Source organism: Sus scrofa, chromosome X (assembly GCF_000003025.6).
Source record: "Sus scrofa isolate TJ Tabasco breed Duroc chromosome X, Sscrofa11.1, whole genome shotgun sequence".
Classification (NCBI taxonomy): Eukaryota; Metazoa; Chordata; class Mammalia; order Artiodactyla; family Suidae; genus Sus; species Sus scrofa.
Genome location: NC_010461.5, coordinates 114392697 through 114415376, shown reverse-complemented (window position 1 = coordinate 114415376; position 22680 = coordinate 114392697). Strand labels below are relative to the sequence as shown.

Sequence of the window (22680 nt, the reverse complement as noted above, 5' to 3'; positions counted from 1 at the left end):
GAATCTTAGAAGCACTTTGACAGTTTGCTCCAACACCTCAGACAGGAGGTGACTGCACAAAGACAAAGCTGCAGACTTTTACCAAGAGCCTACCAGTCCCTCAGGGGTAACTCCGTTCATTTTAACAGGGTCAAACCATGTGTGCACCTTTGGCATTTCACTTTATCTTTTAATAAACAGCCTACAGAGATCCATTAACCTATTTGTTTTCCCATTTCTCAATAGGAAAATTTCTGGCAATGCCATGCTACAGTTGGGCCCCTTCTTATATTGGACATTTCTGGCTGCATTCGAAGGAACAGTGTTCTTCTTTGGGACTTATTTTCTTTTTCAGACTTCATCTTTAGAAGAAAATGCAAAGGTAAAAGAAGTATCATTACATCTTTTGGTATTATAAGCATGACTTAACTTTTTTCCTGTAGGTACTGGATCTATCATACACGTACTCTAGCTGTAATCATGTTACAAACTATTTTTCTAAAGGTATAGTATTTAGTTCTGACACATTCGTTAGAACAGAGGTGTTGAAGTAAGAAATCACTTCCTGCATGCCTAGCTAACTAGAGACCTTATATGCAAACGTCTGGAAGTTTAACTTGGCTGTAATTTTTGCTAAATAAACAGAGTTCTTGGGACTTCAGCCTTTGGACCCCCATACTTTGATGTGAGCAAGGCTTTTCCTGTTTTAAAAGCAAAGTCTGACTCCACTCAGTTCTTATTCGTAGTGGCCTTCCATGCTTAGAGTTGAAGGGCAGAGCTGCCATATGTTTGCAGTATTTGCTCAATATGTAGAGAGGTAATTCCCTTCTCTTCCTCCTTCCTTTACACATGGGAGCATAGTGTTTTCCAGAAAGACTTCACTGATCCTGCCATTGCGCTCCCAGCAAGTGACTCCACAGGTCAGCACCTGCATTGGGGTGGTTTTGCCCTAGCTGTGCTCTAGGAGAGGATTGCTGATAGGGTGAGGTCGTCCCGCAGCCACCCAGTGGAAAGTCAAAGCCACCACCCTGCATGCTGCTTTCACTAGGTTCTTTGCTTTTTCTGGGCTTCCCTTTTAATGGTCACTCCTTCTTTATAATCATAATGTAAAACAAAGCTAAAGTTAAAAAAGACTTTACTGAGTACAATGACTGTGTCTAAAACCTAGACAATCAACATCCGTTAGGGAAGTGATAGGCTCAGTGAATCTGAATAATACTTTAAAATTAGGTACTATACCTAAAACTTCTTTAATTTGGACTAACAGAAACTGGTTTAGTATGAATCCATTAAAATTATTACTCACTGAGTAACTGTTAAGGAAAGCCACGTCTAGTAGTTAAGCACATGTAGCATTTGCCAGGGAGAATGCCTGCTAAATCTCTGCATGTCCTTGGGCCAGTCACTTCAGTTTTCCAAGTCAACTTTGCCCAACAGTAAGAAGAGATTAGATTTTATGATTTCTCAGGTCCTTTCAGCTTTATGACTGATGCTGTAACTTCCTACTTTTTATTTTATATTTATTTGGCACATAAATTGTAGACAGCTTACTGTACTCTCCTGCAGTCCTGTTGACATGGTTCATTTGCTCAGCAAACTCTACTGGTGGTGCATGGGGAGCCTCAACTCAGCCTGTGTCCAATTCATCACTCATTTTGAGTTCTTGAAGTCCAAGTTAATTAGATTTTATTGTATATGTTGGCTATAAGTATAAGAACTACTATTAGCAATTAAACATAACACCATGTATGATTTGATCAAGTCCTTTTTTTTTGCTATTAACCTTAATTTTTTGTTTTTATTTTTAAAAAACCTTTTACATTTCATTTTCTGTTTTAATGTTATGCATTCAGATCTTGACAGCGTTTGGTAAGCATATGTGCCATTCATTGCCATCGTTTGGATTTATACATGGTATCTGCTTTTCTTTGATGTGCACATGCTGACAACAGCCAAAAAGTTAGGCTCTGTATATTTACAGCCAAAAAGTCAGGCTCTATTTTATTTTTTTTTATTGAGGTATAATTGACATAACGCATTAGTTTCAGGTATATAACATAATGATGCGATGTTTGTATTATTGAATAATCACAATAAGTCTAGTTACCCTCTGTCATCATGTACTCTATTTTTAAAATGTGAGTCCATTTGTCTGCAAGTTCATCCTTATTTGACATCTTTAGATCTGTATTGTAGGGTAAGCCCATATCAAACTCTTTAGAGACATGAGTCATCCAAATGAGTTATTTTGATGAATATTACTGTTAATGGAATAGGGTTTTTTTCTGCCTATATCACACCAGTATGTTCCCTGTTTTATGCTGCATGGAATCATGAAAATAAACTCTACCAACCACATATGTGGTGTACCTATCCAAGAGAATTTAGGGTCACAGTAAGACCCAGCATTTTGGCCTGATCTTTTGAGCAGATATTTCCCTAAACAATTTATACAAAAATCTCTGTCAGTTACACACAAGGTTAAACTTGTATTTCTATTATTTTTAACAGGCTGTGTATTCATGGTACATGTAATTGTTGGATATTTTTCAGGTATATGGGAACTGGACTTTTGGAACCATTGTTTTTACAGTCTTAGTATTCACTGTAACTCTGAAGGTTAGATTTTTATTTATTCAAATATGTTTAATTTTAATTTTTGTAATACTTTCTGGTCTTATACTAATATGTCTTTTTTCTTCTAATCTTGATTTTTATTGTGAATTGTTATTCAAGTCTGAATGCTTACTAAAATTATGTGTGATATTAGAGATTTGGACATTTGTATACTATTTGTGATCCATTTTTTCCAATATATTGTGTATTCTCTCTTTTTTTTAACTTATACACCATACTTATGTTGGAAAACTGTTCCTCTTTCCTGCTGTTTTGAGACATTGATGATAAGTGGTGTATAAACAGGCTGTGAGTATGTGTGTGTTTCCATGTTAAGTACATGAATATTTTTTAAAGTCATGTATCCGTCTATATATAACATATATATATTATATATATATATATATCTGTTTATATATCTCTTTAAGAATGCCAGTCCTTACAACAGTTTGGGTACTTAAGACTTAAGGAATATAGGTGTTTGTGAGTAAGATATGTGTGCCAAAGAGCTTGGTAGTGATGATGTTTTCTATAATATATTCATCACTGAAATTTACCCATATAGTGATTAGATTCATAAGACTCTACAGCAGTAACATAAGGGCAGTTTTGGCAAAATCATCGGCATTAATGTGAAGCCATATAATAATGCTCTGTATTGAATACTACCCTTGAGGCTCATGAGTTGAGACTCCCTTGAAGGTATAATCAAATTATTTTGATTATACAAGTAATAAACACCTCACATGGGGTCCAAGAATGAGTATGTTTAAATGAATTCCAGTATGCCCAGTAATGAGAACGAGAATTCAAAGTATAATTGACAAAAGACCTCTAATCATTTCCCCTCTGAATTTTTATCCCTGGTTCACTTCTCATACTGAATAGAACTAACATGTTTGCATTATTCATCTAGTATTTCAGTTATATTTTAGGATTGCAAAAGAAAATGTTACAGTTCATCTCAGTTTAGCCACTTACTCTCTGGGTGTCCTTGGGCAAGTGACCTCGTTTCTCTGTACCTCCATTTCCTCTTCTGTAAATGGAGGTAAAAGTACTACCAACCTCTCTTAGGGTTTTTTTGTGTGTGAGAAGCCAATTAATGAATACATATAAAGCAGTCAGAATGGTGTCTGGCACATAGATCATGCTCAGTACAATAGATGCTTACTATTACGTTTCACAGGATCACGATTTGAAATGGAATCCTCCCCCTCTTTTTACCCCTGCCCTTGCATTTGGCCCCAGGGCCTCCAAGTGCCCTTTGTAGTTAAAGTTGGCCTTACTGCAGCATCTTTCACCTGTCCCTCAAAAGCCATCCACTCCGTCTTCTTTGCGTAGGTAGTGTTTTGGCATTTTCCCTAGCAGAGGACTAGTAAGAGTGCAAGAGTGGGCTACCTTAACAATGTTATCAATATCCTGTTTATGAATGAGCAACTATTAGCAGAGCGTTGAGGAGAAGGGTGTCACAGCAAGTAACAAAACTGAGACACCACCTCCTCTCGAAGAAGTAAATGTCCCAGATGGTAGGCCGTGTGGCCCAGAAATTTTAAGCAAACAGATCAGACCATGCTTTTTGTTTTTGGATTGCATTTGAAAATCCCAGGTGCCATAATCTGAAGAATCAGCCAGCCCTGGAAGAAACATGAAGGGATTAAAATCTATAGCAACTGGAAAATGTTATTAATTTAATGGAATAGATAAGGGTTTTACAGTTGAAAGGCACACTACATAGGACTGATGATCTATGGCTCCATGATGCCTGATTTGGAGAGCTAGTAGTCTTTGCATCTAGTAACCTCCATGTGTGTTGTGTTTGAGGTCTCACAACTCCTTTGTATAGTTTGTCTCCTCTTCCTAGCTACTCTCTCCCTCTCCTGCTTTTCAGTATAACTGCTTCTACCAGCTAGGCCTTCTCCTTTTGCTCCTTGACTGCAAGCACTTGAGGACTTGGGGCTCCAGCCTCCTTGATATTACTGTTTCCTCATTCCTCACCCTTCCTTTAGTAGCGAGGCATCTGCAACCACATACTTCCTTGACCTCACCTCCATGCCTGTATCTAGAGTCTGAATGCCTTAGGGACAACTCTGAAAAGTCTGGGTTCAGTTCTTCTAGTTCCACTCTGTTCCGGTTGCCCGGCCCTGGCCGAATCCTCCTACAGGTATCATATTGTATGTAAGTTATCAAATACCATAGGATACCTGTTACAGTTTGGACCTATTATGAAACCTCTTGTGTTACCTTTCCAGCTCGCCTTGGATACTCGTTTCTGGACATGGATAAACCACTTTGTGATTTGGGGTTCTTTAGCCTTTTATGTGTTTTTCTCATTCTTCTGGGGAGGAATTATATGGTAAGCAATTGTACATGTATAATATGTAAGTAACAAGCTATATGTATGTGCATTGTATGTGCAAACATTAATTATACTGTTAAAGTTTGGATTATAGGAGATGGCAAGTCTTCAATATTAATGGTCTGGAAGGTACTTCTAGCTAATAATGCTACTAATTTCAGGTGGTATTTCAAATGCAAGTATATAGAGTGAACAAGTTGCTTAAAAGACCTCCCTTCTGGTAGCCTCTGTCCAAACCTTTCAACTTTAAGGTGTGTAAACATCTCTCTGTGAAGTGAAACTAATTTTTAGCATGACCTTCCAGATGATTTCCAGTGGAAATACTCATCCTGTGAAGTCAGTACATGTATAGTGGCCAGTAGATATATTATTATCCATGTAGACCCTCTTCTTTTTATGGTATATTACTCTCATTCTTGTTGCTACAGATGTGCTCAAGACATAGAATATATATCAGTTAATATTCAGAGGGTTATATCTTTTTTTAATGTCTTTTTTTGGGCCGCACCTGCGGCACGTGGAAGTTCCCAGGCTAGGGGGTCAAGCTATAGCTGCCAGCCTACACCACAGCCACACCAGATCCAAGCTGTGTCTGCGGCCTATGCCACAGCTTACAGAAGTGTTGGATCCTTAACCCACTGAGCAAGGCCAAGGATTGAACCTGCCTCCTCACAGATACTAGTCATACTGCTGAGCCACAATAGGAATTCCAGAGTTATATCTTGAAATCACCATCCCATTGTTTTGGACGAGGTAAAGGTAGACTACAGCTTGGACTTAAAAGTTCATTCAGTTCATCCAGGAGTTCCCGTCATGGCTCAGTGGTTAACGAACCTGACTAGCATCCATGAGGACGTAGGTTCGATCCCTGGCCTCACTCAGTGGATTAAGGATCCGGCATTGCTGTGAGCTGTGGTGTAGGTCGCAGACATGGCTTGGATCCCACATTGCTGTGGCTCTGGTGTAGGCCGGTGGCTACAGCTCCGATTAGACCCCTAGCCTGGGAACCTCCATATGCCGTGAATGTGGCCCTAAAAAGACACAAAGACCAAAAAAAAAAAAGTTCATTCAGTTCATCTTGGTTCAGTAGATGTTTATTCAGAATCCATTTTGTATGAGCCACTCTGGGGGATACAAAAATGAATAGACTGTACCCCTGCCTCAAGGAGATTAGAGTCCAGTGAGGAACACATAAGCTATGATTGGGAGAGTTAAAAGGAATGAAAATAAGTTAGATTTTCATCTCCTTTCCTTGCTCTTAGAGGCCTGTATTTTGTTTTTAAATATTACACTTTTTTTTTTATTATTATTAATCAGTGCCTTCCCCTGACAAGGATGCCAGCAGCAGAGTGCAGGGCTAGAGTAAGCCATGGGGTGAGATTCCAGGAATATGTGTTTTCACTGATTTGACCAAAATCATATATACAAAACATTCCACGTTATCACAGAGATGTGAGGACCATGTTTATGTCCATTGCAGCTTAATTAGAAGAAACTTTTACTGTTTTAGAAAGCTTTTTTAAATAAAAGCCTCAAGAAATAAAAATATGGGACTTCCCAGGTGGCCTAGCTTTTAAGAACTTGGCATTGCCATTGCTGTGCTAAGGATTCTATCTCTGGCCCAGGAACTTCTACATGCCACAGGCATGGCCAAAAAAGAAAGAAAGAAAGAAATATATGAAAAGCCTAATCACTTAGAGAAGTAGCAGTTCTAAAAAGTTTAATTACAACATTTATTTGACACCTACATGAGTAATTATTGACGCAATGAAGCTGAAGGAAGTCTCTGTTTTCTTTAATAATATACAAATGAATCAAAGTTTATTAACCAAATGTAATACACAATTGTAGGCCTGCCTACAGTACCATCATTCTGTCTAGGAATCTGTATAATCAGCATCTGAACTAATTATGCAGAATTTCTACAAGAATGAAATGTTTCTAGTGAACTAAACAAGTTTCTCATTATTTCCGTATTATCTCTTATTAATTAAAATGAATCCTTTAAATGATTTAAGATATTGTCACACCTGTTTCTGTTCATTAGAGATGTCTACTAAAAACAAAATGTTACTAAATCTGTTTTATTTCATTGCCTATAGTGCTGTCCTTAAGCAGACCTGTCTGAGTTGAACTACTACATGAATATAAAATTTATATTATAGGAAGTTCCCATTGTGGTGCAGCAGAAACGAATCCATCTAGTATCCATGAGGATGCAGGTTTGATCCCTGGCCTCGCTCAGTGGGTCAGGGATCCAGCGTTTCTGTGAGCTGTGGTGTGTGTCATAGATGCAGCTTGGATCCTGAGTTGCTGTGGCTGTGCATAGGCTGGCAGCTGTAGCTCCGATTCATCCCCTAGCCTGGGAACTTACGTGTACTGCAGGTGTGGCCCTAAAAAGCAAAATAATAGTAATAATAATAATAATAAAACAAAATAAAATTTGTATTATAAAGCAGCCAGCAAAATCTGACTAGAAACTAAAACTTCAGCTGAATGCTGATTACAGCTAGTATCTCTGGATGTGTTCAACCCTGAGCCATTGTGACATCCCTTTTTTGAGATGGGCAGTGAGAATGATGATTTCTGAGTCCTAAGCCCAATCCAGGAATAATATCTTTTGTTTTTTACTGCTCCCCTGCAAAAGTCCATAAATGCCATTCAGGTCTAAAAGAAAAAAATTGGACCTTTTAATCAAAGAGTATTTTGTGCGCTGTTCAAAGGAATACTGAGTGACTAGCTGTCAGTTGTCTACTGGACCCTTGTTGTGGCCCAGTTAACTGCCTAGAAAATCGTGTGATTTTCCTAGTTATAATGAGGATAGAGCTTTGTAGAAAACTTTTCTGTATGGCAGGAACCCTGGAAAACTTGTTTAGCCCAGACCTCGTAAGTTCCTCTACCTTATTCTTCTGCTCACACTCTAGCCCACAAGTATTCCACAGTCCACTCCTCACATATGTAGAGCCACAAGCTTGATTTTACCATGTTACATGAGAGTACACAAACATCAGTTTTTAAATGAGAAACCAGTTTATCTTTAGTGAGTTTTATTTTTGATCTACTAAATGGGACCAACCACTTAGCTACCTAAGGCTCCTAACCCAAGGCCAGTCTGACATGTGCCCTGACCTTGAGCAGCCGTTTTGCACTTTCTCCCTGTCAGCTTCAGACAACATTTAACCATAGTCTAGTGAGGCTCTCTGGTTCAGCCCAGGCAGGGAAGGGACACTGGCTACACATCTCGTTGGCCACCTAAGTTCAGTGGATGTCTAAACCCTGCAGAATGAGGTGTCCTCTGGGGTTTCTGGACTCCAAGGCTTCATGTGCCATTAGCAGTTTTCTCTCTCTGTGCCTACTTGGCACACACTAGTAGTACTCAATATATATATATTGAGTACTCAATACATATATATATATATATGTGGATGAGCGTGCTAGCTTCCTCCCCTTTGAGAGAGAAAAGCTCTACAGTCCTTGTTATATTTACATAAGGGTTTTTGGGGGAGAGTTACTATAAAAATGTCTTAAATTTCTGAATGTAGAGCACAAATCCATCCTTATATTAATAGAAGTAAAATGTTTGTTAGCATGAAAATTAATTATTATTTCTCTTGAATGTCTGAAGCTTCAGCATTTTCTAATGCAGTAAATATTCTCCAGTTGGCAGCTTTTAAAGTTGATCGCTTAGTTTTGTTTTCAAGTCAAATGCATTTTATTGTCTTTTTCCCCTTTAATTATCGTTCCCTTTCTTTCCAGACATTCTGTAAATGAAATCTGTTTATTACTTTTGGATTATTCTAAAGAAAATTATTTTTATTAATGTGCATAATGATGATTCCTTTTAAATACAAAAGAGAGTTTCAGTTACACTTTTTCATATAACAGAAACTGATTTTCTATTACCTATTTTCTTTCCACTCTAGGCCTTTTCTCAAACAACAGAGAATGTATTTCGTATTTGCTCAAATGCTGTCCTCTGTATCCACATGGCTGGCCATAGTTCTTCTAATATTTATCAGCCTTTTCCCTGAGATTCTTCTGATAGTATTAAAGAATGTAAGAAGAAGAAGTGCCAGGGTAAGAACTAAGCTTATGCTATAACCTGATTTTTGGAAGGGGCTTCAATATCTGCCATGAACTAAAAATTTTATTTAGAGAATTGCATTAGTTACAGCATGTTAAACCCCTCCTTACAGGTTCATCACTTAATTTCCTCTTCTGCATAAAAAGTAAAATAAAAACTTCGTTATCCAATGCAGGTGGTAAGTAGATTCCTTAATAGTGTTCTATGTGACCTTTAGCAATCCATATGGAGTATCTCATATGCTCCATATGGAATTTTAAATGGAAAAAATGATTTTTTTCTTTTTTATTTTTTAGCCTAGAATTTTCACACTGGGAATTTCCACACCAACATTCCAGCTTTAACCTTAGACATTCTCCTGTGGATTGTTTGCAGATTTTTTTTTTCAGTTGATAATCCCAATTTGCCTCTTTCAAACCTTTCCCCTTCCTTTAATTATAGTGCTGCTTAATCTCTGTGTTGCTTCTAGCCCTGTCTGTCCAGCAGTAATTTTGAACCAAAGAGAATTCCCTGGATGTGGTTTCTACATCCTTCCCCTCTTGAGCACACTTGTAAAAAAATCAAGATTGTCTTATGAGTGTGTTTTTATCTTTGCTGCTTACATTGTAAATTTGTTTTGCGGGAATGAGAAGTTATTACCCTCTGTCAGCCTAATCGCTTGGCCCTGCATTATCTGATATCTTTTGAACCTTTCTTAAAGAGCTTTTAAACTGAAAGGGGTAGATTAGCCTGGAAAATAAAACTTCTGGCAGATTTTGACCAACAGGTTAATTAAATACGTCATATTCCTGCCAACACTAGCTCATTTTGCCAAACACAACTCTGTTTCTATCATGTTGATACCAACTAGATCGTGTAGCTCCTCCAAGGCAATATTTTCAAGTAGTCCAATTAAGTCTAATTGATCAAATCTGCCAACCAGTTTAGCCACAAAACTGATTTGTCTCAATTTTTTTTCCCACATTGATAGAGTCTAGTGGTTGGCATCATGCAGACATAGGAAGCTAAAATAACTTTAGTTGGAAAAGCTTCCATGATTAGATGTATAAAACAGGAGCTTCATGATAAAAGTCAGTATCAGTCCCAGTCAAAAGCAGTAGATTTTCAGTGGCATAAACAATATTGATTCTTCGTATAAAGGCCAATCAGTGTATAGTTGGGTGGTCAGAACTGACCTTAACTCTGCTTCTGCATGTCTTATGGGTGGAACTAGACACAATAACATTAACCTAGCTAAGATCACCTTAATCTCTCTCTAATCCTTCCAGTAGACCTCCATTAACTCCCTCCAGCCTGGTGTTTAGTCTTAGAATGGGAAAGTGGCATTTACTTTTTTGATTCTACTTTAATACTAGTTGAACTGGGGTAAACCTGGTTACTCCCAGAATGACTTAAGTGGCAATTTGCATGAAGCCAAAAAACAAGTCAGAGTAAGAAATATTTTGGTGCCTTGTCATAGTCAGGGTTTGTCTAGGAAGGATCTTTGAGGTGCCCTTTTATTATCCTAATTTGAGAATACTCTTTGAGGAGCTCCTCAATGCTTTTCTTATTCGGGGTAATGGAGCTCATGCAAAATAATGGCTCACACCTACCCAGCTTCATGCTCTGAAGACACAAAAATCTCAGAGATCAAAACCTTCAAACATCATCTTATTGTCTTGTTTAGGCCCTTTAAAAAAAAAATGGAGACTGGCTGGAGGTGACTTATGTTAAATGGCCACTAAATATTTTAAATGTATTAAGTGTTTTTATATACAGATGGCCATTAAATGGAGGGATGCTAAAGGGAGTCGCAGATAAAGATTTAGAACATTTTCTTTCCGTGCAAACAGCAGATTCTGAACTTAACATGGATTTCTGAGACTGCAGCCCTTTTTACTTAGCAGTGTAGAATGTTTCCAGGGTTCATCATGAAATTTGTTTACCGTGGATTATGGCCATGATAGTAGGAATTCCAGTGTCTGTGTGCTGTAGCTTGGCATGCTGATATGCTAGAACAACCGGGAGAATTTCCATAATCACATTCATTCATTCAGTCATTCATTCATTTATTCCTATCCTCATTGAACCAATGAATATATGTTGAACCACCTACTGATGAACATCTCTCTTTACATCCAAAGTCTGAAAGGCTGAATGGTTTTTCAGACTCTGTGGGATTTTGAGACTTGCAGATTTGCAGATGAGACAAAACATGGTGGGCACTCAGCAGCACTGCCTTTTTTTTTCCCCCTTGTGAAAAAATGCAAGAGCAAAGTAGTGCATAAGAATGCATAAAGGCCAGCTGAAACATGGCAGCCATGACTACTCTGCTAAGTCACATCTATTTACATATAAAGCTCTATTCGGCCATATCAAAGAGGCAGAGGCCACTTCTAAGATAAAGAAGAAAGAATATTTTAATGACCAACAGACTGGGTGACTTCCTGCTTTGTTAAGTTATCCCTTGCTAAGATATTGGCCTCATTTTAAAGGGAAGCAAAAGGTTCTTTTACACTGGGTCAGCCTCATACCTGAAAGACTCCCTAATGGGGTAAAGCATGTGTCCCTATGTAGAGATGGAAGATCCCCCTGACTTAAACCAGTAAGCATCGGAATCCCTTGTACCTAGGGCCGGAAATGTCTGTGGCAAGTAGACTGCCAGCTCTGTCCTCAGCTGCTTTAAGAAGGGAACTCAGCAGTGGGTAGAGAAAAAATGTCTCTATGGCTTTTCAGAAAGAAGCCAAGCCATTTACATTTAACAATTATGGAAGCAGCCTTCTTTTGAATTTTACTCAATTCAGCACACACTGCCCAAGGGTCCATTGTAAGTTAGCTGCTCTAACTTATGGGGATGAATTAGAAGCAGCTCCCACCCACAAGGAGCTCTCACTCTAGTTGAGTTATAAAGGGGATTTATTTGGAACATTTCTATGAGCAGGTATAAACAGAATTGTAGACTCAATACTGTCGCTTGTTGTAACACAGCTGAGCCATTTCAAGGTCAAGTCACTGCCTCCCGAAGCCTCTAGTAAAAAGTCTGGTATGGCAGCCTCCACCACAACTGAGTTCTGTCATGATATTAGCATTATAAAGAATGCTGCGAGGTTCAGAAAAAAGGCTCCCTCAGTTGTTTGACGCTGGGGAGAAAATATTTTCACACCTTATTTTCAGCGATGTTCATTTTTGAGCTAAAATCCCATCATCAAGCATCATAGGACTTTTCTTTAGCTAATAAATTGACAAAGCCACATCTCCATGCTGCTGACAAGTGTATGATGAAACCATCATTGAGCACTGAACAGCGGAACAGCAGATGACACTTCAAAGGAAGTTTAAAGTTAAGAATTTCAAAAAGCTGTGTCCCTTCTAAACAGTCGGTCTCTCTCTTAATCAATGAAATACACCTCGCCCTTCTGGCCAGCTAGTAAATACCAGTTCCTGTTTCCAGTGGAGTAATTTTCCACATACCTTTATGTAAAGTTTTCTGATGTAATCCAACACCATCAAGAGGAGGCTTGACTTTGCCTACTAAGCAGATAGGGGCACTGTAATCTAATGGGAACAGACCCAGCAACATGCCCATACCTCTCATGTGATGTTTGCACAAACAAGAGGAAACATTCCATTATGTAGGGAGCTCTTTCCAAGTGGAAGACAGGAAAAGGAAGAATAGTCAGCTGTCTGAGCAAAATTCCTAAAGAAAACACTTTGAAAATTTTGGAGAATACAATTTATCCTTATAATAACAATGGTGACAGTGACGATGACTGTTGTAATCCTGACAGTGTCACATACAACTCTGGGTTCTCTAAAGGTAATAGCTGTGATCTGGATTAGACAGAAATAAAGTTGAATCCTAACATCGTGGCTGTTGAGATGGACCTTTATGCATTGGCCTCTTTGACCAACTGCTAATTGAGCCAGCGTCAAAGCTCTCTAGAGAAACGCAAAGGGATATGGAAATTTCAGACTGCTTTAGTTCATTATCTGCCATCCTTCCCACCCTCTCCCAACCAGTTGCTATAGCTATATCAATTTTTTATTGCTTTACTCTTTCTATGCTCTCTACTGCTTTCTATACCTCCATGTTTCTTTTGTTATCCTTTATAAAGTAACCTATTAATCCCTAAAATTTCTCCTTCATTGAAATATTTTTATCTCTGACGGTTGGATACAGGGTTTGGAGTGCACCGAAATGTGCTTCAATTACAGTCTTAAATAGATGGACGGGCTTGTATTTTAAACACAGAGTGGGGGATTTGGTATATTAATTTTATTGGAAGGTTTTTGCCCATGAAATAGAAGACAAAGCAATTTAAAATTTTTCTCCTCAGGAACTAGATATTTATTTCTCTAGCTTTATCAATTGGTAATTTGCATGTTACCAACATGTCACCAGCTTTATTTAAGGTAAACCATGAACAGGGAAAAAAATATAGTTATATTAAAACATGTGAATAAATCAAAGTATTTGCCTTTAGAAGTATAATAATTGTTTTTAGACTCTGCTAGATATATGTGTTACTCTAGCTGGTTTCTTTTGTTAAACCTATTTCCATTAGTCAATAAGTAGGTAATATGGGTAATGTTCAATAGCAGATCATTAAGCTCATGCCCATAGTTGACCAGTCATCTTCTGTTTTGCTCGAGCAATACCAAAACCAAGTCTGTAAATTGGCTTGTAACTTTAGGCACAGAAGAAGGGGAAAAAAAAGTAACCTCTTAGGCTTTTTTAATTAAACTTTCAGTTATCAATTTTTACTTTTTCTAAGTGTTTTAAAAGAAAATTTCATAGCTCTTTAGGCAACGCTTTTTAAAGAGTCTCTATAGGGGAAAGGGGAAAACCAGTCAAATTATGCTAGAAGAAGGGAAGTTAAAGCATTGGTCCAGAGGTAAATGGTCCTGAAGTGTGGTTTCACCAACTGTTTTTCCATTATGTTAGTTTTGATGAGGTTTTTAACCTGAAACTGCCCCAGGGCCATCAGTCCCTTCATATTACATCTGTGCAGTAGCGCAGGGGGGATAGTTACTTCAGGATAGAGCAATAATGGACCCTGAATATAGCTCTGACCAGTGGATTTTGAACAATGTAAGTTAGTGAATTAATGATTAGAGATGAGTTTTATTTCACTGAGAAGCATATTTTTTATTTATTTTATTCGCAGTAGCCATATTTCCCATTAACAAAAGAATTTTTATTGATATACAGAGAAGTAGTAGTTTGCTCAAATAATAGTCTATTCCTAACTACTAACTCTACTTCAGAAAGTAACGTCTTCTAAACTAACATGTCATTTCAACTTCAAATTCTCAAGGTTTCTTCTTAAATGTCTTACATTTCAGAGAATATTTACTTTTTTTTTCTTTTTGGTTTTTGCATTTCTCTTTTTTCTACTGCAATTTTCCACCTTTTGTGCAATTGTGAACAAGGTAACGAAACGCCTCCCTTCCTCAGGAACATCTACTATCTTCATGCTTTCTCAAACTTCCAGCAATCACAGTTTCTCTTGGAGTGAATAAGGTGATTTCCTTTCTTAATGTACCAACTTGCTTGCATTCTCATTTGCTTGACACCATTTTCTGATTCTTTATGAAAAATTCCCATGGCTCCTCTTTATATCTTCTATTGATACTTAAGAGTATTTTGTCATTTTCCTTTAATCATTTGTTCACCTTCTCAAATTGTCACACTGGAGAGGAAGTGGTTTTCAAAACTTGTACCATAGGTCTGTAGTCCCATTGATTCCTGGTATGCAGCAGAAGCCACAACGTGCTAGAGCTAGTCTTTTCCCTAAGACAGTACACTTACAGTACCGGCACAACTCTCAGAGGTGTTCACCAAAAGGATGGTAAGCTTGACTAATCAAACCATATTGACTCATCTACCACATAACTTACCAGTGTCATTTCAAAAACCCAAGTTTGCCGCATACTACTAATGTCTGTATTCTTCTACCATGAAAACACTTCAACTCAAGTTGGAGACTTTCTTAGGTCTTTAAATGTATTCATTTAAATGTTATGCATTTGCTATAGTGTATTCATTTGTACTTTTGGCCAGAATAGTAGTCTATAGGAAATGATTTTTTTTTCTTCCTACATTTTTATCACCAGGTAGGTTAACCAATCTTCAAATGCTTTAAGTATCTTTACCTCACTATTACAGAGAAATCTGAGCTGTAAAAAGGCATCTGACTCATTATCCACCAGACCTTCAGTCAGACCTCTTCTTTTACGAACATTCTCAGACGAATCTAATATATTGTAACAGGTACCTAGTGTTAAACAAGCGGGCTGGCTTTAAAGAAACAGATTAACAGCATTATAAAGAAAAAAATGAAAATATCACTCTCTAAATTTTCTCTGCTGTTGGTGTGGTGAACTTTATACTATTCTTTGCAAAAATATAAAGATGCATTACTTGGAATATGGGGAAATACATATTTTAAATTTGCTAAGCCCCCAAATAAAATTTTAGGCATTTTCCAGAGCTAAAGGGTAATAGAATATATTTAATCTGTAGGGGGCGTGTTGTTATGGCATCATGAGAAAATAAATGCTCATTAATACTGATCAGGAAATTATTTTGATTTTAAAAGATCATTTGGAAAATTGAAAATAAATATTCCAAAATTGCATCTGTATAATATCGAGTCAGTTTAGCATTGCATGTTCTTTTGGGAATTATGTGAAAATGATTCAGTGTGTTTGTACCTCCATGTGATGTGTCTGTGTTTGCAGGTATTTACTTAATGTCCTTGTAAATGTCTGACCCCCAAGTATATGTTAGTGAACCAATCTACTCTAATTACTTTTTTTTAGTGTCAAGTTTTATTCAAGTTAAATGTTTCATCTTTCAGAGGTAAAATCTTTCCAAGCCATTCAGGGGGATGTTAGCCTAATAATATAGAATGCTGGAGTTCTCTTGTGGCAAAGGGGAATCAAAGCTGACTAGGAAGCATGAGGTTGCGGGTTCAATCCCTGGCCTCGCTCAGTGGGTTAAGGATCCGGCATTGCCGTGAGCTGTGGTGTAGGTCGCAGACACAGCTTGGATCCCGCGTGGCTGTGGCTGTGGCGTAGGCTGGCAGCTGTAGCTCTGATTAGATCCCTAGCCTGGGAACCTCCATATGCCGTGGGTGCAGCCCTGAAAAGACCAAAAAAAAAAAAATGCTTCATAATTATTTTTTCCAAAAGTGAGTAAATTCATTTTATACCATACTGTTTCATTTACCCCAGTAAATATATTTGGAAGGACTTGATGCCATGGGAGGAATCTTTGAATTCAGAATGACTCCTCCCTGTGTATTGCTTCCCATTGCAGGGGCCTCTGTCACCCCAGACCTTTACAGGTCTTCTAATCCATTCACAGGAATTTAGAGTAATTCATGAATGAGGTTTATAAGCTTGTCAGCTTGGAAACAACTCATACAGCTTAGGGCAGGGCAATCTTTCATTCACACATAAAAATTAATGATCATCATGGATGAAATTGCAGGTCAGTTCATTTGTGATGCTAACAATTGTGAGTCCACCTCAAAGGCCCAGTTTTTTCATCAGCTGTCAGTGCCCCCACCCTCCAGCAAACAACTAACAGTTGTGCTAATAGATTGAATCCGTTGGTCCTTCTGTCCCCTACAGTTCATCAGTCCGCATCTACAGTGCTATTTTGGAAGCCAACTCTTTTGCCTTGGTCTGCATCCTTTTACCCATCTGGAGTGACTCACCTGCTTATATTTTCCCTCAGTAATGAATCTGCTTCCCAGTAGCCTTCAAAGTCTTTGACTGTTTTGTCCCAGATAGCCTTGTCCTAAGCTGTGTGGTGCATTTTAGCTATACTGTTTCCAGCTAATTTGTATCCCCCTGGATTGCTTTCCTTAGCTTGGTCTGTGGTTTGGAGACTAGGCTGGGTAGCAGACACTGCTACTGCTTTTGGGCTCTCCAGGGCCTTAACTCCTACAATGCCTAACAGAACTGAGGAAGGTTTGTAGGGGGCGGGGACAATTGTTTTATTTTTAATGTAATTTCTTCCAGGAATAATGTTCATGTGACATTATTTCTCCTCCAAGGAAAATATTTAGCAATTAGTTTAGCCACTGAAGTTTGTCCCTTGGTTGATAAGGGAACTGCCTGGCTCCTTTTATAAGTTCTTGACATGAGTGGCAACCTTATTTTGGTTAGAGTCACCTTGATCCTGCTACCTGAACTAATACGAGAATATGGAACAGCAAAAGGAATGGAAGGTATTCTAAGGGACATATAGTCCAAGCATAGCAAGGAAGGTGTACCAAAGTGGGAAGAAAATAGGTCCTTAAGGCCCTCCACTACTGAGGTTTTAATTAGTTGGATTTTTGAGTGGAGAATCAAAGTTAGGCTTACTCCCTTGACATGAGACTCACCCACTTCTCAACATAACCTGATTTACACACAGTGATCAGTTGGCCTATCATGCCCCATCCTGATCATATAGCATTCGATAAAATTTAGAGGACAAAGAGGATGGCTTGGGGAGACTTCTGTGGTCTCTTTTCTAAAAAGATGATGAATAAAAGAAGCAGAAGAGTTAGCTAACTCATAGATACATGATCTACCAAAAAGAAACCTCAATATTATAGAGAAGAAACACGTTTCTTTAATTAAAGGGAAAATACTTTCAAAACTGAATATATCTTCAGACTTTGTCATAATTAACACATCCAAAAATCAGTAATCAAATTCATTCATTCAGCATGTCCTGAGCATCTGCTGTGCACGAGTGCATCTCAGTGCTAGAGATAGAAAGTTAAATAAAATGTCCCTGTTGGAGTTTCCATCATGGCTCAGTGGTTAACTAATCCAACTAGGAACCATGAGGTTGTAGGTTCGATCCCTGGCCTTGCTCAGTGGGTTAGGGATCCAGCATTGTCGTAAGATGAGGTGTAAGTTGCAGACGAGGCCTGGATCCCCACGTGTTGCTATGCCTGTGGTGTAGGCCGGTGGCTACAGCTCCAATTGGACCCCTAGCCTGGGAACCTCCATATGCCACGGGAGCGGCCCTAGAAAAGGCAAAAAGACACACAGAAAAAAAATTCCCTGTTTTCATGGGGCTCCGACTAGACGATGAGATCTTACTGAGCTAAGCCTCTGCTGTCCTAGTGGTAACAATTATTAGGAGAACCCTGGAGCAGTCCAAAAGCAAAAGCAGGTCTGAGTCTATTCAGTCGACAATTGAAAAAAGGAGTAAAAACTGGTTATTGTGTGACTTTTTTTCCCCCTGCATGTGAATAAAACTTGGCAGCTTTGTTAAGACAGTTGCTTTACTCTCATAACAAAATTTACTACTTGATTTATTTTTGAAAATGCTAAACAGATGGTTTCACATTATTATTACAGTAAACCTTTTAACTCTGTATATTTTAAATCTTTCAGAATCCGAATCTTGAACTGCCTATGTTACTGTCCTACAAGCATATTGACAGTGGTTACAGCTAAAAGAGAAAGCATGAAGAAACAACTACAAAAAGTTTTCATCTCAGGATACTCGATATGCAACAAACTAAACCACTATCTTAAGTCTAAGGTTCAGAATAAATGTCCATTAAAATACCAAATGACTCTCTTTAAGTATTTACAGTTATTGTAAGCAGCCGTTATGGCCAAAGCTCTAAGTTATGAATTATATGAAAGTTGAAAGCAAGATTATTTAGAATTTCTGGCTTTAGATAGAATAAAATAACTACCAAATGAGTGCTCTTTTAACCCATGAACTCTGTGAATGGATTTAAATACAATAGTATAAAGTAGAAGTCATGCAATGGGAATGAATAGATTTTGCTAATACTACTTTTTTTGCCTGGCAGAAGAAATAGGCTGTTTGGATCACATTTCTTGTTCCTGCTGAATGATAATCTTAAATTATTTTTTTCAATATATGAAAGGAATACTTGAAAATATGAGGACTAAATCAATACATCAGATAATCCTTTCTGTTCACCCCCATGCTAATTTTGTCCTGATAGAATATCCTTGCCAAAAAAATATCTTGAATACTTACTATTTTTTCTTCTGAATTACACCTAATGGGTGTAAGATTTGAAAATAAAGCATTTCCAATCACTTAGTAGCCCCTCAAAACAGTTAAGATTTAATAGATTTTTCCGGTATTAGTTTTATTCAGATCTAAGGCAAGCTGGGGGAAAATGTAGTTACATAAAAATAAAGGCCATTCTGAACATCGTGGAGAGGTAGGAAGAATAGCTGATTTCAAACTAATGGTTTTTATTTGAAAGAGGTTGCGTCTGTGCATATATGTAGCACTTTATTTTTTTTAACTTGCCAATTGGGGGAGGAGGAGGGGTTCATCCAAGAGAGTGGTTCCACCTGCAGAGCACAACTCTGTGAACACGAGTGTTGTTTCTCTTAGCAGACTGGACGAGGGTAATGGTCCGACTCTAAACCATGAGATTCACCCAGGTGTCAAGTCCTCGATTTACCGGACTTGAGGGAGGGTTTAGCTTCCTAAGGAGTTTGCTTAAAACATAAAAGTAAATGTGATCTGTCTTTACCAAATGTTAAAATTAAACACATTTTTTTTTATATAAATGACATCATTTGACGACTAGATTGAAATGACCTTTTAAAAAGTGTTTTCATACCAGTTTCCACTTTTATTTTTTTTTCGGGCATGCCTGTACTATTATTAGTGTTTATATTGTACCTTAATTTGGAAAAGTATTAGATTTAGTCTATACCAGTGTATTTATATGGTCCATATGGCACATTTGATTCTTCCATGTGTATTTTGTGTTAATGTTTAGCTGTAATTTTTCTTAAATTCTAGAAAGGACATATTTAGTTATCAGAAACCATTCCATCATTATTGACCCTTTTTCATCATTTCATCCGTCAGTATTATTGTTGAGTATTTTGTTAAGCGTCCTCATACCTTCCTAAGTGTGCTGTGTTCTGGTAGCCTGTATTTGAGGTTTGAAGTAGTCTGCTGAAAACCAAGTCAATATATTCTTATTCCAAAGAGCTGAAAAAATCAGACCCAGGAAAGCTTTCAATGTTTTGTTGTTGTTCTTGTTTTTAGTAGTTGTTGTCTCTCGTATTGTTCTTGTTTTACATAAGAATTATAGGGACTGTGAATACAGAGAGCCCACCTTAACTAGAGGAGCTTGTTTGATGCAGACCATTGGAGATTGGACATAATCAGAATATCTGGGGTAGTGGATATATAACTGGTGGCATATAAAATTCCCTTTAGCCTGGAAGAAAGACAAGGAGGATTTAGAGTCGCGTCTTAGCTGCATATTACACGGCAGCTCAAATTCACGACGGCCGTGATGTATAATATCATGGTCTGGATCCTTGAGAAGGACATGACTTTATTGTTTGAAAGGTATTTTTTCATGAGCTAAAAATAATGGTTAGCATGGGGTTAGCAGATGGAACGACTTGAAGTAAGCCATCCAGTATTCCTAGCACTACAATTTAACCACTTTATTTTGTGTCAGAGAAAGGGGTAAAATGTAATAATCATATACCCACCATCTGAATAATGTTGAACTACAAAATGTCCTTGTAATTTTCACAACTACTGTCTGATGTTTGAGGATGTTAACTGAAAACATAAATTCCATATCTACCACATTTACACCAGCAACAGTATAAAATGTAAGCCTAAATTTGCAAAATTCATAATAATTTAGTGATGAAATTTTTTAATAACATGCAGTATATATAAATGCAGATTTTATGCAAGTGTTGACAAAGTCATTTTTCAGCTTGCAAAATGGGACTACAATATTACATTTTTCACTTCAGCAATTTTTTACATCTATGTTGTTGCTTTCTATAATGAATGTGAATGCTGTCTTTTATGAATGCCTTTTTCATTACAGAAATTTTTGTTTGATGTAATCAATAAACTTTGGTATGATACGATATTTTAGCTTCTTTGTTGGAAAGGTCTGTTTGACATAAAAGAAATATGGAAGCAATTTGGTAATGGAAAATAAGTTTCTAACTTCCTCTACCTGTAATACAAAAGATTCACCATTTCTACATATTTCAGCTGGTGTCTAAGGGCAACGCCCAATTTGGGGAGATTACGATATTTGTGGGAGTTTTGAATAAGGCTGTATCTTGATACATAGATAAAACTCCAGCGAGATCAACAAACACGTATTGAAAGTCTGCTGTGTACTTGGCAGTGTGCTTGTTGCTGCCCACTCGTGGGAAGCTAGTACAAGGTATGGCCCATGTCTGCATCCCATTGAAATCATTTGATTCTTAAGTAGGGAGGGATTTCTCAGTAGCTTGAAGCTTGGTCCAAAGGTGTGTGTGTACACTTTGCTCCCTCCCCCTCCCAGTCCTCTCTGCCTGCCTTCTGTGGTTGCTCAGCCTGCATGACATCTAAGGCCTTGTGAAAGTCCCTTTGCTTGAAAAACCCTGCCCTCCTTGACTCCTGAGAAACTGTAAAGTCTGCACTGTGGCTGATGGCACTACATTTTACACTTCTGTAAGTTTCTCGTCTCTTAATCCTGTTAGTCTTAGACCTACATTTAGAGCATTTCCTCCTCCTCTGTTGTCAAGTGGGAAATGTGCTGTATTTGGAGGTGAGACCGGAGTTAAAGTTTCTAACTTTGCCACTTAGAGTCATTTCCCTCTCAGTCCTCTTTCTTTTCAAATGTAAAATGGTTTCTTGGGGATGAGGGGTGATCAAATGAGGTGAAAGAAAGTACTGTGAGGATCTGAGTGGTTTGGTCCCTTCAACAGGGAGCCCAGGCAGGGTTTAGGGCTGGTCTTATCGCTATGGTTATTCAGCGAGTGTGCCCATGGCTGAAGCGTTGGAGGCATACTAATGAAGCTTGAAAGCCTGAGTTCAGGGACTAGTTGTCAGGAAAATGGGGGCTTAATTTCACAACAATTTTAGTTTGACACATTTCTCCCAAAAACCGATGGGTAATAAATATGGCCTTAGCTTCTAGGGTGTGGACCAAGGCCTCTGGCTAAAAGAAGAGTGCACTTCTTGGTGGACCAGAATTCTGCTGGTGGCTGGTCTTTGGCCCAGGCCGTTTGGGTGGCGAAGGGCAAAGGATCTTCACAGCTAAAATGTCTGCTGCTTCTTTGATCTCTTCAGTGATGTATAAGGATACTTCCTACCAGTGAGCCCCTAAAATCCCATCTCCTCATATAAACTAACACTTAGCATTTACTATATGCCAGGCACTATTCAAGTAACTTTACATATATTCACTCCTTCAATAACCCCACAACCCTATGAAATCGGTATTAACATTTCCCTATTTGAGTTCCCATCATGACTCTGCAGAAACGAATCTGACTAGGATCCATGAGGACGCAGGTTCAATCCCTGGCCCTTGCTCAGTGGGTTAAGGATTTGCTGTTGCCGTGAGCTATGGTGTAGGTTGTAGACGTGGCTCGGATCTGGCATTGCTGTGGCTGTGGTGTAGGCTGGCGGCTTCAGCTCCAGTTCAACCCCTAGCCTGGGAACCTCCGTATGCCATGAGTGCAGCCCTAAAAAGACCCCCCAAAAAAATTGGTCCATTTGACAGATAAGGAAACTGAGTCACAAACCAAGGTCACACTATGGTGGTGCCAAATTTTGAACCCAGGTATTCTGAGTAGAGTCTCTGCACTTAACAAGAACACTGTTTCCATC

At 38.2% G+C, this 22680-nt stretch overlaps 1 protein-coding gene across 12 annotated transcripts in view; it reads left to right on the top strand.

The window, feature by feature from the left end:
• Positions 1 to 20941, top strand: part of ATP11C (ATPase phospholipid transporting 11C) — a 181223-nt gene extending 160282 nt beyond the window's left edge. For 4 of the 12 annotated variants that reach the window (XM_021080199.1, XM_021080194.1, XM_021080200.1 and 1 more), the window contains 6 exons: positions 226 to 361; positions 2533 to 2598; positions 4845 to 4948; positions 8875 to 9028; positions 15184 to 15288; positions 18423 to 20941. In XM_021080199.1, coding sequence (XP_020935858.1) covers positions 226 to 361; positions 2533 to 2598; positions 4845 to 4948; positions 8875 to 9028; positions 15184 to 15285 — 562 coding nt within the window. In that variant the 3' untranslated portion in view covers positions 15286 to 15288; positions 18423 to 20941. Of the gene's footprint in view, positions 1 to 225; positions 362 to 2532; positions 2599 to 4844; positions 4949 to 8874; positions 9029 to 9147; positions 9214 to 14447; positions 14539 to 15183; positions 15289 to 18422 lie in introns of all 12 variants that reach the window. The other 8 variants (XR_002340697.1, XR_002340698.1, XM_021080197.1 and 5 more) reach the window with 6 other exon arrangements.